Source organism: Hyperolius riggenbachi, chromosome 2 (genome assembly GCF_040937935.1).
Source record: "Hyperolius riggenbachi isolate aHypRig1 chromosome 2, aHypRig1.pri, whole genome shotgun sequence".
Taxonomy (NCBI): Eukaryota; Metazoa; Chordata; class Amphibia; order Anura; family Hyperoliidae; genus Hyperolius; species Hyperolius riggenbachi.
Window position 1 is genome coordinate 54,017,977 of NC_090647.1, and position 16,801 is coordinate 54,034,777.

At 42.7% G+C, this 16,801-nt stretch overlaps 1 protein-coding gene and 1 long non-coding RNA gene across 11 annotated transcripts in view; one reads left to right on the forward strand and one right to left on the reverse strand.

The window, feature by feature from the left end:
• FAT3 (FAT atypical cadherin 3) overlaps positions 1-16,801 on the forward strand; it is an 863,405-nt gene that overhangs the window by 619,481 nt on the left and 227,123 nt on the right. For all 9 annotated transcript variants that reach the window (XM_068266799.1, XM_068266797.1, XM_068266801.1 and 6 more), the window contains 2 exons: positions 10,720-11,034; positions 13,677-13,887. In XM_068266799.1, coding sequence (XP_068122900.1) covers positions 10,720-11,034; positions 13,677-13,887 — 526 coding nt within the window. The remainder of the gene's footprint in view (positions 1-10,719; positions 11,035-13,676; positions 13,888-16,801) is intronic.
• The window catches only part of LOC137545490 (uncharacterized), an 89,605-nt gene that overhangs the window by 42,940 nt on the left and 29,864 nt on the right, over positions 1-16,801 (reverse strand). The gene's annotated exons all lie outside the window — the stretch shown is intronic.

Here is a 16,801-nt window from a genome sequence, read left to right on the forward strand (position 1 = left end):
TAACATGGGCGCTTATGGTGGCCCCCAAATAACCGCAGAGGATAATTAGTGCAAATCGGCTGGGATTGCGGTGGCGGCTGAACACGTTTTGTATTTTCATACAAATCGATAAACTACACTCCCCTCTGGAATGTAAGCTCACAATGGCAGGGACCTCCTCCTAGTGTTTCCTATTCTGCTGTATTATCCAATGAACATGCACCATTATTGCTGATGTCCAAACAACACATCACCCAGGCAGGTCTGTGTATAGCTGGATGTCCTGATTGTACAGAGTTTTCAACATCTTCTGTATCTATGTTCCTTACAAATGTAAGGAAAGATGTTGGCACACAGGCCCAGAATTACATCACAGGAGCCAGGATGTTCTGGCACCCTAGACTTCGCCCTTCACAAACCTACAAACACTTGCTGAACCGCACTGTATGCATGCTAGCAGGCCCAACTGTTACCTCTCCCCTATTTCCCCTGCCCAAAGTAAGTAGCCATAGGTGCCCCTCAGCATTAGCAGCCCAGAAGTACCCTAAGTATTAAGTAAATAGAAGTGCCCCAGAGTATTAGGTAGCTTGAGATACCCTCAGCTGAAGAGAGATCTCGTCAGTGGAATGGTGCATTCCCATCATCAGGCGCCTGTAGGCACAAGCCTACAGTGCCTTATAGAAAATCTAGCCCTACAGAAATAAAATAATCCTGACGGCTTACGGTTAGCGTTATTAATCTGATTTGCATAACTGATTGTTTAATTTTATGTAATAGCAAGTTTGTAAATGAACTGACACATTTTGGCTTTGGCACGTCTGCAGTTCCGGTACACCTTGTTTATGGCGGAGGGTGTGGAGCGCGAGGAACGTGTCTTTGAGTTTTTCCTGCTCTCTCTTCTTCCTGGTTAGCCAGTTGATGTGCTTGGATGTGACTCCAGCGCTCCGGGCTTCAAGGTCTTGTGGTTAAGGAGAGCTTTATATATTTATTTTAGACAAAGGGTGCTCAGTGTCATCTCCTCGCTCTGTCATAACTTTCAGTTGGCTGTCAGGCTGAGCACGACCTCAGAAGCTGAATTGTTTATCCCAGACGAGAGCTCTTGGACGGGATCCTGGCGATGAGACAAGCCAGAAGCAAAAGGGTTCCTCTACTTCATATCTTTCTGGTCTAGTTTTATGAAAAATAGAGGACTTAAAGCTCTGTGGGGCCCGACGTGCAACGTGAACCAGACCCCACTGACATTTCCCTTATTGTTGCTACATGTTGGGTTGATGTGGCTGTGTAAAATGTAAAGCTATAGGCTTGCTATACACCAGCGGTTCTGGATACTTGTCTGGCTTACAGGGGCGGAAAGAGATAATTTGCATATTCAGTAGTGGTGCATTGTGGGTAACGACACATAATCACTTAAAGCTGAATTATTGCAAGTTTTCTGTTTTAAGAAGCCAAATTTCACCAAGCATTGCTTTTTAGTAGGAGGGCTTTTCGGTCTCTTTTATCCGTGTATACATTTCTAGTGGTTTGGGTCACCCTGACCTGCTTGGTTACTTTGTTGTACTGGTCCAAGCCCTATCCCATACAGCCATATCAATCCCTACCATGTACTGATGAGGACCAAAAGTCCTAAACAGGCTGTCTACATGTGGGGTTGATGTGGCTGTGTAAAATTTAAAGAGAAACTCCTACCAAGAATTGAACTTTATCCCAATCAGTAGCTGATACCCCTTTTACATGAGAAATCTATTCCTTTTCACAAACAGACCATCAGGGGGCGCTGTATGGCTAATATTGTGGTGAACCCCCCTCCCACAAAGAAATTCTGAGTATGTACTCTTGGCAGTTTCCTGTCTGTGAACCCTGTTGCATTGTAGGAAATAGCTGTTTACAGCTGGTTCCAACTGCCAAAACAACAAGCAGCAGTTACATCACTTGCCAGCAGTAAAAATGTCACCATGTGATAAATATAAATAAGGGATTTAAAATATTTTACAATGGGCAAACACTGATTAAATCATTAATACATAATTATTGTAAAAATGAAGCACTTTTTTATTACATTATTTTCACTGGAGTTCCTCTTTAAAGCTATGTGCTTGCTATATACCAGCGGTTCTGGATGCTTGCCTGGCTTAAAGGGGCGAAAAGAGATAATTTGCATATTCAGTAGTGGTGCATTGTGGGTAACCACAAATGTTCACATATAGCTAAATTATTGCAAGTTTCCACCTGTTTTAAGAAGGCAAATTACACCAAGCATTCCTTATTGTTGAAACCCTAGTTCACCCATTGTTTTTAGAATTATATTTCATAGACGTGCAATTTAAAAAAAAAAAAGTTCAAATTCTGTTGTGAAAATGTTAAAGTGATATAAAACTCTGACATAACATTCAATAATAATGTGTTTTCTGCTTTGTATTACCCATACTGTTACCATATTTGCTTCTGTGCACAAGTAATATTGCCTGTGTTTACAAATTATGAATTCCCAAAATAAAAGTATGCCTTCTTAAAACATAAGGTATTTGCGATTATTCAGATTGGAGTGAGCATATGATGTCCCCCACGACGCATTACTGCTAAGTAAGCAAATCATCCTTTTGTTTTTGTTTTGCATAACATTTTAGTAAAAGGGCTTATTGGTCCTTTGTAACCCCTTGCATACTCCTAAGAGTTCTGGTTCACCAAGAGCTTGCTGGGTAAACTAAAATTCTCAAAGTACAGTTTATCTGCTCTGAAAGCTGCCATTGAATTTTATTGCATAGCTGCTGTATTTGTATATTAAAATCTATCTAGTGCTCACTTCTTAGCTCTTTCTGCTTCTCAGTTCAGTACAGCTCAGTTTCAGCAGTTTGCTAATGTTTACTATATGTATTTAACAAAGGAATTATTATTGTTATTTAGTATTTATGTAGCGCAGGCATCTTTGGTAGCGCTGTACAGAGTATATTGGCTTGTCTCTTAACCGTCCCTCAGAGGGGCTCATAATCTAATCCCTACCATAGTCCTATGTCTATGTATGTATCATGTAGTGTATGTATCGTAGTCTAGGGCCAATTTAAAGGGAAGTCAATTAATTGATCTGTATGTTTTTGGGATGTGGGAGGAAAACGGTGTGCCTGGAGAAAACCCGCACAGACACAGTGAGAACATACAAACTCCATGCAGATAGTGCTCCAGCTGGTATTCGAAATAGAATGTAAGCAAAATATAATGTTACTAGTAGACCTAAGCCCATTACAATAGAGGGTGCTAGGCCTCACTTGCAACCCCCCTCCCCTCCCACACCTGTCACTGCCACCATCCGCCACATCAGCGCACATGCACGTGCACCGTGGATGCACACACGGCCCTCCCCTTGCCCCGTCCTCCTCCTGACCGCCCGTGTACCTCAAAAGCACAGACACAGGAGGACGACACAGGAACACAGGGGTTTTATTAGGTAGTTTCTGGATAGCATGAAAACCATTTTTAGTATTCCTAGCCTTCTTCTCCGCGATCTCCAGAGGCAACCTTCTCTTCTTCCGCGATTTGTGTTCTTCACGACCCCCAGCATGTCCCTCTGATGACGTTGTGTGCGCCCCCTGGTGTCAGGCGTACACAGTGTCAACACATAAGACAGCAATTTTTTTTTTATTTTATTGGATCCAACACAAACATCTGTAATAGATCCAACATAAAAAAATTCTAAGTGTAAAGAAAAAAAAAAAAAAGCTATAGGCAGCACTACTGCCCATAGCAGCAAATAATAAAGTAAAAATAAAAAAATCATAAAAATATATTTATATTGTACGCATGCTTGCAGACAGCTTGCAAGATTGCAACTTGGACGCGGTCTGCAAAAATGCTTACAATAAAGAAACACATTTAAAAATTGCAGGGAAATCAAACGCCGGGGAGGCTAATTCCTTCTCTACTTATTTTTTGTTAGGCCTTTCCATTGAGTTAGTGATTTTCTCACACGTATATGTAACTCTTCATGTTGCGCAGTCCTATATATCTAAACAGCGTTCGCTTCTGTCCTCTCCTTTCCCATAATTAAAGCTAAGTCCATTCCCTAAGAAGTAAAATCATATTAAATCTTAGCGATGGGGCAGATTACGCCTTTTACCGCCTCCCCCCTCCTTATCGCAGTATTGATTTTCAGCCGTGCTGCGGGGTGTTGCTGTAAGATGATAGAGGCAGCGGGTTTTCCAAGGATTAACATTGCAGCGGGAGGGATGATACCATGTGAAATTGTGCTTTTGGTTCTAGCCTGGCGGAATGGAGTCTCCAGAGGGCGGGAATGGACCGCTGCAGCCGACTGCTGAGTGGATAAACAGCTCAGCAATCAATGTGTAATAATCAAAATGACCTGAGCCGACAGTGTGGAAAGCTAGCCTCCGCGTCTCACTGCAGCTTCCTCGCTGGAGCAATCCTCAGGACGGAGAGATCTGACACTGCCATACATTTTGGCTGCCTTTTTATTGTTGAAATTTTACCTTTCAAACGTTGCTGTGTGTTTTTTTTTCTTTTCTTTTCTGTAATATAAAAATAATCATCTTCCTCTCAGAGTTGCTGTGGTTTTGTAAAGGGGAGTGTGTAAAGTATTGCACCTGTTTAGCGCCTCGATCAAAACCGAGTGGGCCTTAGAAGTGGTGTCAGGTAGGCGCAAAACAGCTGTTATGCAGTGGCCATAGCCACGCAGTTCAGGTCTGAAAGTTACACTGCTGGGGTCACTCTTAGGTCTGGGCCCCACTAGAGCGCTCTCAGCAGTGATTCAGGCCTTATTCACACTGGGGCGTAGTCAGCCAGTGTCTTGTGCTTTGTTGATTCCCAGTGATCAGCAAATCGCTGCAGCCCGTTATCCTATGAGATTACTCACACTGTGGCTATTGCGATTTCCGACAATCGCAAACACACTGCAGGTAGCATTTTCTGGGCGATTGCATTGCGATTTTCATTCACTGGAATGTAAAATAACTATTTACTTAAAGTGTAACTGTCGGGCATAAAATCAAAAATCAATTCTTACTTTTTATCTGGTAAACAAGTAATAAGGATGCTAACCAGGAAATCTAAAAGTTAAAAATCACTCTTACTTTTCTTGTTGATAAATGATCATTCCCCAGTTTACCTGACTCTTATTTGGTACACACCAAGTTTGGTACACAAAAAGGAAGTTGCAGGGCATGCTGGGTTGTCCTTGCTTGCTTCTCAGAGTTAAATAATGCAGCCTGATTGGCTGAAGCCTCTTTCCCTCCTGTTTTCCCCTCCCACACCTCTGTTCCTCTCTGATTGGCCAATATTTCTCACCCTGAGACAATGCAATTTCTACAGTGGAGGGTGGGCAATGCATACACAATCAAACAGAGGAGAGTAAGGGAGGAAATGACATCAGGATTGGCTTCAAAATAGCCACACTTGAAATGGGAAATGCTAAGAAGGATTTTCTCTTTTTTTTTAACTGTAGAAAAATCACTAAAATCAAAACGTGGACAGTGCAATACACGTGTTATGTAAGTAGAGCAAGTATTTATCTACTTATATATGTGTTTTTTTTTTTCTGAGATAGTATGGCTGACAGCTCCTCTTTAAAGGGAACCTAAATCCATGTAAAGAAATTAGTTTCACTTACCTGGGGTTTCTACCAGCCCCCTGCAGCCATCCTGTGCCCTCAAAGTCACTCACAGATCCTCTGGTCCCCCGCCGCCATCTAGTTTGGTTTTTACCAACTCGGAGTCGGTGGGCTGCCACGCGTATCCTTGCATGCGTTCCCGCAGGTACAGGACGCTATTGCAGGAGTCAACACTTATCTTTGTACATGTTACATTTCTTTCAGGGTAAAATGAGCCTTAAATTACCTTTCTTCTATGTTGCTGTCATTTATAGTAGGTAGTAGAAATCTGACAGAACCGAGAGATTTTGGAGTACCCCATCTTCTCATAGGGGACTCTCAGGGCTTTCTGTATTTTCAAAAGCACTCAGTGAATGGCAGTTGCTCCGTTCAACTGCCAAAATAGTGTACAGCGAACAGGGAGGCTGGCCAGCATCTTTGCATAAATCCTTTTCAGGGAGTGTCTTTATAAAGAATAAAGGCCATGCTGAGAATCCCCATGAAGAGATGGACTAGTCCAAAACCTGTCAGTTCTGCCAGATTTCTACTACCTACTGTAAGTGACAGCAACATAAGAGAAAAGTAATTAATGGCTCATTTTACTCTGGAAGAAATATACTTCTATTTTGTGTGTGTTTACATCTATTTTATATTTTACATTTTTTCCTGATAGTGGTCCTTGCGCTGCATTCATGAAAAGTCTTGTATGTTTAAATACAATATTCAAAATTAATACTACAAAACCAAACGGCCGTTTGTGACCGGGACCCCCTCCGTTCGCATGGGGTGACTTCAAACAGCTGGCGATCCTCTGCGCAGGCTCTAGAGGTTGCAAGAAGAGCAAGGCTTGTGAAGATCTCTTGCTCCTGTTGTATGACCTGATCACCCTTTCCTGTTACCTCTCCCGCCACTCGTCAGCTAATCAGCCTCCTGCTAATTGCATGTAGTCATATCGCCTGATGGCTGCTAAATATACCAGATAATTGGCAGGCGGTGCTGGAGAATGAAGGAGGAAAGCAATCAGATGGAATGTCTCTCAGGCAGAGGGGAATTTTTTTTCTTTTTGTTTTTTGAGTATAGATAATTTTGCTGGTTTAGATAATTCCGCTCATTAAAGGGTTGCCAAGAAAATAGAGAGTAATGCCTCCCTGATATCAGTGACAGCGACTAAGGCTGGGACCACACTTACATCTGCGGAAAATGGTCATAGTTTTCTATGGACGATTTTACACATTTAGTGTGTGTTTGAAAAGTATCCCTGGCTCGGTTTTCCCCAATTTACTTTTAATACTGTATATACTCGCATATAAGCTGACCCGCGTATAAGCCGAGGCACCCACTTTTCCACTGAGAAACCAGAAAAAGTGATTGACTCCTGTAAAAGCCCCCTCCCCAGTATAGCTCTTACACAGTAGCCAGATCTGCTCCCAGTACAAATCAGCCCCCCTCCCCATAGCCAGATGTGCCCCAAGGATGATACAGCTGTGTCTCAAGACGCCAGTAGATGGCGTCATAGATATGAGACACAGCAAATGCCACACAGGAAGAATCCCCGATCATTGCCCAGCTGACACATTGCTGGCATGCTCCATAAGCCAGGGGACACAGGTAGTCTTGAGCAGTGCACTCTGCACACCATGCTGTGGGGGATGGGGGACATGGACACAGCAAGGAGCCAGCTGGCAAGAGCAGGATCACTAGTGCACAATCCTTACGCTCCTCTGCCAGTAAAAAAAACCTGCTCCACCATCTGTTCTACTCCAATAACTTGCATATAAGCCGAGGGGGTAACTTTTCAGCAATCAGTGCTGAAAAATTAGGCTTGTACATGAGTATATAAGGTACTGGTGCTGTGACTATGTCAGAGCACTCTCCTCCCCCCCTCCCCCAGCTCCCCCTGTAGCCCCTGTTCTGTCGTAATCATCGACTGAGCAGAATGTCAAGTATGGGCGGGTAGGAAGTGGCAGTTCTTCCTCCTCTCTGCCTGTCCTTATTTCCGCCCCCTTCCGCTCGCCACTTTAGTTCCAGATTCACTGCACACAGGGGCTGCGCTGTGTGCAGGCTTGTGGTAATTGGGGACTTGCAAATCGCAGTATAAAAATCTAAGACTTTTGAACAAGTGTGCATACAGCCATTGAAAAGCACGCAATTTTAAGCATGTTTGGCCCCAGCCTTACCAGTAAATCAGTCTCTGTTATGCATATATTTTTACAAGGCGAGTTCATATTTACCGTGGCTTTTTTATATTTATTTTTTTTTATAAGAGGGGTTTTGGGTCCTTTTGTACCCTTTATAATATCCTAGTGGCTGTAGGTTATCATGGACTATCTGGGTATTCCTTAGCATTACAATGGGTGGAAGGCAGGACCCACAATTTTTAATAGTTTAACATGCAGTGTACATAAAAATTTACTGAAAGCCAGTAGTAAACGAGCATCTCATGTAGGCCTGAACGATTTATCGTTTTTAAACCGAAATCGTGATCACGGATACGGCGATTCCGTGATCGTCAGAGTGGCGATTTTTTACGATATCCCGCGCCCTCCCGCTCTGCACTCCCCCTCGCCGCTCTGTGTACAAGTCGCTCGCGGCTTCTCATTCCCGGCGGTTCGCCTGCAAACCTCATTCTCCCGCTGTGCGCCGCCTCTCCTCCTCCGTCATCAGCTCTTTTGGCTTCTTCCTCTGCCTAGCGCTTCATCAGCTGGGCGGGCGCCGGGCATCAGACTCCGCCCGCAGGCTCTCGTTTTCCTGCGCTGTGCGCCGCCTCTCCTCCGTCATCAGCTCTTTTGGCTTCTTCCTCTGCCTAGCGTGTCATGAGCTGGGTGGCACCGGGCATCAGATTCCGCCCACAGGCTCTCACTCGTTTCCCTCTGCAGGACAGTGGAACATCAGAGCTGCCTCAGGTAGACTTTTGGTGGCTGGAAGAAGCCGGTGCACCGGCAAGGAAAGCTTTACTTTTATTTTACCTCAGAGCCTCCACACACTTGTTTTCCCTCTCCACCCATTGCTAGCTGGGCCTGTCAGTTAAAAATAGTGTGGCAGGCAATCAGGCTTAGGAAATGGAATTACAGGATCACAGTTCAGCGCCCGCCTCCTTTGCACAGTAGAATTCTGAATGAGGCTTACAGCCTCCTAAAGCTTCATTTGAAGAAAATCGTGGATCGAATCGAAATCGCAATTTCTGACAGAAATCGTGCGATTCAATCTTTTCCTAAAATTGTTCAGGCCTATGGGTAATTTGCCCTTAATGCCTGTACCCATGACACGATTTTCCCGATGATTTTTCTGACGACAGGGAATACTATGAGGGATTGTTCCAACAACCTTGCGACATGGGTACAGGCGCACAATCACGTGGATGTCGTTTAAGCGCCGTGTGGCGATATCAACTGTCACGGCGGATCGGATGAAAAATGAAGAAACCGTCCCCAATGTTGCATTTACAAATGTGGGCCATGCCTAAGTAAACATATCTATTCAGGATACAGTAGGGGATTTATATACCGGTGACACTCAAAAAATTAGAATATCGTGCAAATGTCCATTTATTTCAGTAATTTAAAGTGAACCAGTGACTAAGCACCCTCTTGTATTTTACCATATATATCAGTGGGAACATTAGAGAAAACACCTACCCTGCTCTCTGTTTCATTCTTCACTGTTCAGCTTGCATGTTATCAGCCCTGATAAAATCCCCGACTGAGCATTCAGTCTGGCTTTATTATAGAGTCATTATAGCAGAGCCAGAAGGGGGCAGGCTTGGGCTTGAAAAGACATAAAAGAAAACAGACTCAGCTATAATGATTCCTGAGCAAAGCCAGACTGAATGCTCAGTCAGGGATTTTATCAGGGCTGATTAGAAGCAGGCTGAGCAGTGAAGGATGAAACGGAGAGCAGGGTAGGTGTTTTCTCTAATGTTCCCACTGATATATATGGTAACCTACATGAGGGTGCTTCGTCTCTGGTTCACTTTAACTTAAAAGGTGAAACTAATCTATGAAATAGGATCATTACATGTAAAGCGAGATATTTCAAGCCTTTATCTGTTATAATTTTGATGATTTTGCCTTACAGCTTATGAGAAACCCAAATTCTAAATCTCAGCCCATTAGAATATTGTGAAAAGGTTCAATAATCTAGGCTCAAAGTGTCAGACTCTAACCAGCTAATTAATACAAAACTCCTGCATAGGGTTCCTATTTCATAGATTAGTTTCACCTTTTAAGTGGAATAACTGAAATAAATGGACTTTTGCACGATATTCTAATTTTTCGAGTTTCACTTGTAATTTACTGGACTCCTTTAAGTTGCTGCAGCCGCTCAAGACATCTTTAAAATGGTTTTGTTGATAGGTAGGATGCAAATGTATATATCGGAGGTGTTTTTCTATAAAGCACAATCATAGTTTTCTTACTGCGATGTTACATGAAATGATCCGTAATTGTTTCATCGCTCAAACATCCGCAATTTTATTTTAAAAGCAAAATGTTTACAACGTTTTCTTCCTTAATATGATATTCAGAGATTTTGAATACAGCTATTAGGCTCTAAAACTTTAAAAATGCTGTTGTTCAATGATCATGGAAACATACTACTTGTATATTAGAATCACATCATATTTAAAGCGGATCTGAACTCAAAACTTCCTCTCTGCTCTAAAAAATAAGCAACAGCATAATAACTTTTAAAGAAAACATTTCTTTGTTACAGCTGATACAAATCCCACAATAAATCTGCAGTGTGTCTTCTTGCTTTCATGTAAGCAGACACAGGGTTAGTTTTCCGTGTTTACAAATAAGCTGCTCTGCCGAGACAGCCAGCTGACACATCTGTGAGATCAAATTATAGTTGTGATTAGTCACAGATATGAGGGAATTAGACAGGCTAAACTCTCTAGATACATACAGGGTGCATTTCTCTGGGTTTTCCTTCTGTCCTGGCTGTTTCCTAGCTGCATGTTTGTTTCTGGCGCAGACACTACTGCAGCCAAAGAGGTCAGCAGGACAGCCAGGCAACTGGTATTTTTTAAAATGAAATAAATAAGGCAGCCTCCATATCCCTCTCCCTTTAAGTCCCCTTTAAATATCTGTTTCTATAATATCCAAATATTCCGTAAAATAAACAGCATTTTTATCCTGTATCTTTAGGTGACCGTAAGCGATGGCGGCCCAACCCCTAAGCAATCTACCGTCTGGGTCATTGTACAAGTCCTGGACGAAAACGATAACAAGCCTCAGTTTCCGGAGAAAGTCTACCAGATCAAACTTCCCGAGCGAGATCGGAAAAAACGTGGCGAGCCCATCTACAGAGCTTTTGCTTACGACAAAGACGAGGGTCCGAACGCCGAGATCTCCTACAGCATCGTAGACGGGAACGAGGATGGGAAGTTCTTCATCGACCCTAAAACCGGCATGGTGTCTTCAAGAAAGCAGTTTTCAGCAGGAAGCTACGACATTCTAACAGTAAGAATTCATTATCCATTCACTTCACGTTGTTTAACAGTGAGCCGGAGAGGTTATTTACAAGGCTAATGCAAAATCAAAACACTTCACTACCTACTTGTATTTTAAATTTGCAAGTGCAAGCGGCCAATTCCCCCGGGGAACCCAAAAGGCTCGAACAGCGTGCTGCCATAAATGATACATTTGTCTTTAATTCAAAACAGATCTGCTGAACAGGGCTCAGCGGCGAGCAACGGTTAGGAACCAGAAATAGATCTTTTAAAATTCATTGCAACCGTCGACTTTAATTTAGGCTCTCAGCGTTACGTCCGCACATTATCGCCATTATTTAATAAATTATGGATGGCTCGCTTTCTTAATACAATGGTCTACTCTGAGGGTATTGAAATGAATTGGGTTGGATTATGGAAAATGTATCTGGAAGATGTTTTTAATCGAGGTATTTATGCTAAAAAAAAATGATAGAAGTTTAGGATTTTTGTAAAATTAAATATTATAATAATAATGTGTATGAAAGATCACTTATCACTTTTGAGTATATTATTTCACTTCCTTATATGTCTTTTATAAAGTTTTGCTTTAGATTCGTTTTTTGTTTTTGTTATGGTGCCAGTAAACGTATACGTCCAAAGCTTTGATCAGGTAATCAACTCAAATATTCCAATTTTATTATTTCTTTTGGATTTGATTTTTAGTTGCCATTTTTGTAGTAGTTTTTGATGATAACAATTGTGTCAATTCACAAAACTTCTCATAAATGACTTATTTTTCTCCTAATTAATAAAAATAACCTTTCAGCACATTTACAAGCAAAATAATCCCTCAAAGTTGTTCCTGATTAACTTCATTTCAATATTACCGGTACATTTCTTATCTTAGTAGTAATGTTTTTTTTTCTCTTTGGGAGCTTCAAGATGTAACATAGATAAGGTGAAAACAGACGAAAAAGCTTTGTGAATCGGTGCCCAAGTTATCATTTTCGATTGGCTGCAACAGCAGCATTACATCTCGATTTGGCACCCAATACTTCAGATGCGAGAAATTGGGTTTAAATACTTTCCATGATATGCACAGTGGTTTTGGTTAATAAGTGGACCTTTTTTAAAAAAACATTTTTCATGTGTCTGCGTAAATATGACCTAAGCCTAGCTCCGTTTTTTTTTTTTCATGCAAATGATAAAATTAGATCATGAGAACTTAAAGCGGAACTGTAGAAAGAAAATAAACACATTGTTTCACTTACCTGGGGCTTCCCCAAGGCCCCAGCAGCCGTCCTGTCCCACGCCGCTTCTCGACGAGCCTCCTTTCACCTGCCGCCAGCTACTTTCGCTTTCGCCGCCGGGCCACTGCGCCTGCGCGGCTCTGGCCACACGTATCCTTTCTTCGCGTTCCCCGCTATTGCAGAGGGGAATGCGTAGAAAGGATACGCTTGGCAGGGCTGTGCTGGCATCGACTTACAAGTCGAGGTATAGGACGGAGCGGCGGCGGGAGAACGGAGGCTCGGGCACGACCGGCGCGGGACAGGACAGCTGCTGGGGGCTTGGGGAAGCCCCAGATAAGTTAACAATGTGTTTATTTTCTCTCTACAGTTCCGCTTTAAATCCATAAGTCAAAATATCACACTTATTACTGTAGATGGTATGAGGCGCCCAAAAAAAACATAATAACAAAATAATTTTACGCTTCTTACTGTAGATGGCATATGAGGTGCCCAGAAAAATATAATAATCAAATAATCAAAAACCAATAAAATGGAGTGTGAGTGTTGGCACGGCTCCAGAGATGACAAGCCAGGTGTTAGACCATTAGATATTACTAACACCAGTCTGTTGTGTTAATGAAGTCTAGTGGGCAGTAATAGCCGGTTTGTCATCTGTGGAGGTAAGCCAACACTCCGTTTTATTAGTTTTGGTTATTTTATGGTTTTACCATCTATAGAAATATTTCTTTCCACATCTTTTGGGAGGGTAGTATTTTTTTTCTGAAAGAAACTTTTTGGGGAGTATTATCTTCCGGTTATTCTTTCAGGAGTTGCCACATGCCTTCTTTGTTGTCTTCTGATTCGGTATCTTTTTTTGTGAGTCCTTATGTACACATTTGTTCCATCTAGCATCCTGATCTAAAACTACTGGGGTACCTAGGTGGCTCCCCAGTATGGATGGTCAGAGGGGCCCCCAGTACAGGTAGCGAGACAGGTATTAGGTAGCCCGGTATAGATTATTCTCTCCTTTGCTCTGCTTGCATTACTCTGCACCTTAAGGGGCCCACTGAGGACCCCATTATCACTGCCGGCCATTGCCACTGGGCCCCCTTTGGCTAGGTACCCATAGCAGCTGCTATGCCTGCTATGGTGATCCATACGCCACTGTTTAGCACCCTGCCTAGGTAATCTTGGGTTATAAGATGGTCAATGAGATACTAAAAATTCTAAAAACGCAATTAATTTTATGCAACTTAGAGTTGGATCGAATGCAGCAGATGGTACATTTCCAATCCACATACAATTCGCATCAATAAGAATATTAACAGCTCATTGGCCATCCCTATCTGGGACCCAGAACAACTGCACGGAAATATTCATTAAGTACATAGATGACTCACCTACCTGAATGTTAGTAACAAGGCTCATGTATCTCCCGCAGATAAAAGCCGTGGATAACGGGCGCCCACAGAAGTCCTCTACTGCCCGCCTCCACATCGAATGGATTAAAAAGCCTCCACCGTCACCCACGCCTCTCACCTTCGATGAGCCATTTTACAACTTCACCATCATGGAGAGCGACAGAGTGACGGAAATTGTGGGCGTGGTCACCGTGCAGCCCTCCAACATCCCGCTGTGGTTCGACGTAGAAGGTAAGAAGATTGTTTATTGAAGTAAAAGAGCTGGTTGTTTTTGTAGTTTCAGATGGATTGTCACAGTCTGAAGGTGTTTCACATTGTTGTGGAGTCTTTTTAGATTACAGCAACTGAAAAGAGTGTAAACATTGAACTGCACTCAGGATCCGTTTTAAGGTTCTGTGTCTTACCTACAAATCTATGCACAAGACCTGCCCAACCTACATTTCTGAGCTCCTCAATAGATATATACCTGCCTGCCCTCTCTGGTCCTCCGCTTACTCCGATCTAAGGCAGCACTGTACTGGGGACAGCCATGTGACGCGGCTGTCCCCTCAGGAGGCAGGGAAACGCTGATTGGCGGGGAGGGGGGGAAGGGGGATTAAAAAATAGGAAAATGTATTTAAAAAATTAAATATTTATAAGAAAAAAATAGTAAACAAGACAGGAGGGATCAGAGCCCACCAACAGAGATCTGTGTTGGTTGGCAGAAAAGGGGAAGGAGGATCACTTGTGTTCTATGGCCCTGCAGCTAGCCCTAAAAGCTGCAGTGGCCTATTTTGTTAAAATGGCCTGGTCGCTAGGGGGGTTTAAGACCGCGGTCCTCAAGAGGTTAAAATGGCCTACCCTACATCTACCACACTCTAACTCTCTCATTCAACCACCTTTTCCACAACTCTACCTTATGTTTCCCTCCCCCACCCTTTAGATTAACAAAAGTTTGCTTTCCTAAAACAGAAAGAATTTGCGATAATTCAGGTTGGAGTGAGCTTGAGATGTCTCCCAGAGCACCACTGAGTTCTGGGTCACCATGAGCTTGCTGGTTAGTCTGGTTAGTCTGACCCTTTAGATTGTAAGCCTTGGCAGGGCCGCCCCCTAGTGTGTCCTTTCTAATTTTGTTACCCCAGCAATGACACCCTTCTCATGGACTAACTCGGGCTTGATTTGCTGGGTCTCTGTAAAACGCATTGTATACCCTGATTGTATGTATAACCTTGTACTATGTTGTATAACCGTTTACTACCTCTCTGTCTGTCACCCCTTGTTACAATGTATGTATCCCTATTAATTGTCCAGCGTTGCGCAATATGTTGGTGCTTTATAAATACAATAAATAATAATAACTGTTGAATATGTTTCACTGTTACATTAGTTTGAGGTTTTAACCTTTTTTTTGGACAATTTTCATTGTTTGAACATGCTTCACTTTTTTATATGTTTCACTGCTAGATTAGTGATTAGTTTCTCTCCTATGGGGCACGTCACCGCCGTTGGAGAGTCTATTAGGGATAATTTGTGCACAACTTATGCTGAAGCTAACGCCCCCCTTTACTGTACCTGTTTTGAATGCAAGGTGTGTAACCTGCCCGTTATATGAGCTCTGCATACCTGTGCAGGTAGTCAATTCAGGTGCAGCGTCTGTTTGGAAGCGCTGCCATTTCCTTCTGCTGAATAATAATAACTACACAACAGTGTTATCCAAAGGGGGAAATGTAAGAAAAGACATATTCCAACCATGTATGTGAAAAGTCAAGATGTTGTACCATTGCTTGTTTGTGATCTTTTTTTTCCCCCGCAGAAATTGCTGAAATATAAAAACATATATAATCTCATAATTACACATCTAGAATAATTGATGGCTTTTTAGAGTGAAATTCCTTTTTGCAAAAAAAGTAATTTGGATTAATGGTATATAATACTGTACTTCAAATTGCTTACCATATAGTTACATAGTTATTTTGGTTGAAAAAAGACATACGTCCATCGAGTTCAACCCGCATCACCCAGTCCCATGCACGCCTCCAGGACTTCTCAAGAGCTGCACCAAAACTGCACCTTGTTTATTTGAATTTAAATGCTCACTTACTCAATACTGAGTACAGGAATACTGGGAGTGTCAAAGCTTCCTGCCTGTCAGTTTTTGCAGGTGTGGAAAACAACCTACAATTGTTTCTGGCCATCGCAGCTTATTACTCCTGCAGGAAGGGGAATGTAGCTAGGTTGCCTGCACTGCAAAGAGTGCACATTCCAGACTAGAAGGGTAATACAACTTGGGCTTACTGTGAGTTTTGGAAATTTGTAGCTGTCTGCATTTGTAAATAAAAGGGTAATTTTTAATAGTATTTAATAGCAAACCCATATGTGCAGCACTGACATGATTACAGCAAATGTTTAGCAATGTGTGACTTTAATTTATGCACAAGAAGGCCAAGACAACTGAAGTTTTATTTTTTCAGCCAGGCTTCCTTTGCCACTTGTTGATTGAAGTGAATCCTCTGCATAATAATAAAGTATCCACTAGAGGGCGACTGATGTGCTTGAATACTTACACATTATTTGCCGTCTAGTGTTTCTGGGAAGGTAAATGCAGCATGGTAACATATGTATTTATTTATTGTATTTATAACCAACATATTACATAGCACTGTACATAAGGTTACAGACAATATTTAGGGGCGACATACAGCGATAAGACAATACAGGAATACATGCAAACCAGATCACGTAGCACAGTATGAGTACAAGGTAATGCTTAGTCAGTCACTGGATGGGAGCATGGAGATTAGTTCACTCAGATCCATAGGATGGGTGTACGGTAATGGAGGTGCGTGAATAGGTAGGAGACACAAGGAGGAGGACCCTGCCCAAAGGCTTACAATCTAGAGGGAGAGGTGGGGACACAAACGTAGGGGACCAGAGGTCAGCGCACCAGTGGGGGGGGGGGGTAGGCCAGAGTGAAAATGTGAGTTTTGAGGGCATTCTTGAAGATGTTGAAGGATGGGGAAACCCTAATGGGTGGTGGTAGGGAGTTCCATAGTGTTGGAGCAGCTCTTGAGAAGTCCTGGAGGCGTGCATAGGGCTGGGTGATGCGGGAGGCGGTCAGGCGAAGTTCAGTGGAGGAGCGGAGTGAGCGGCTAGGTGTGTACCTCTG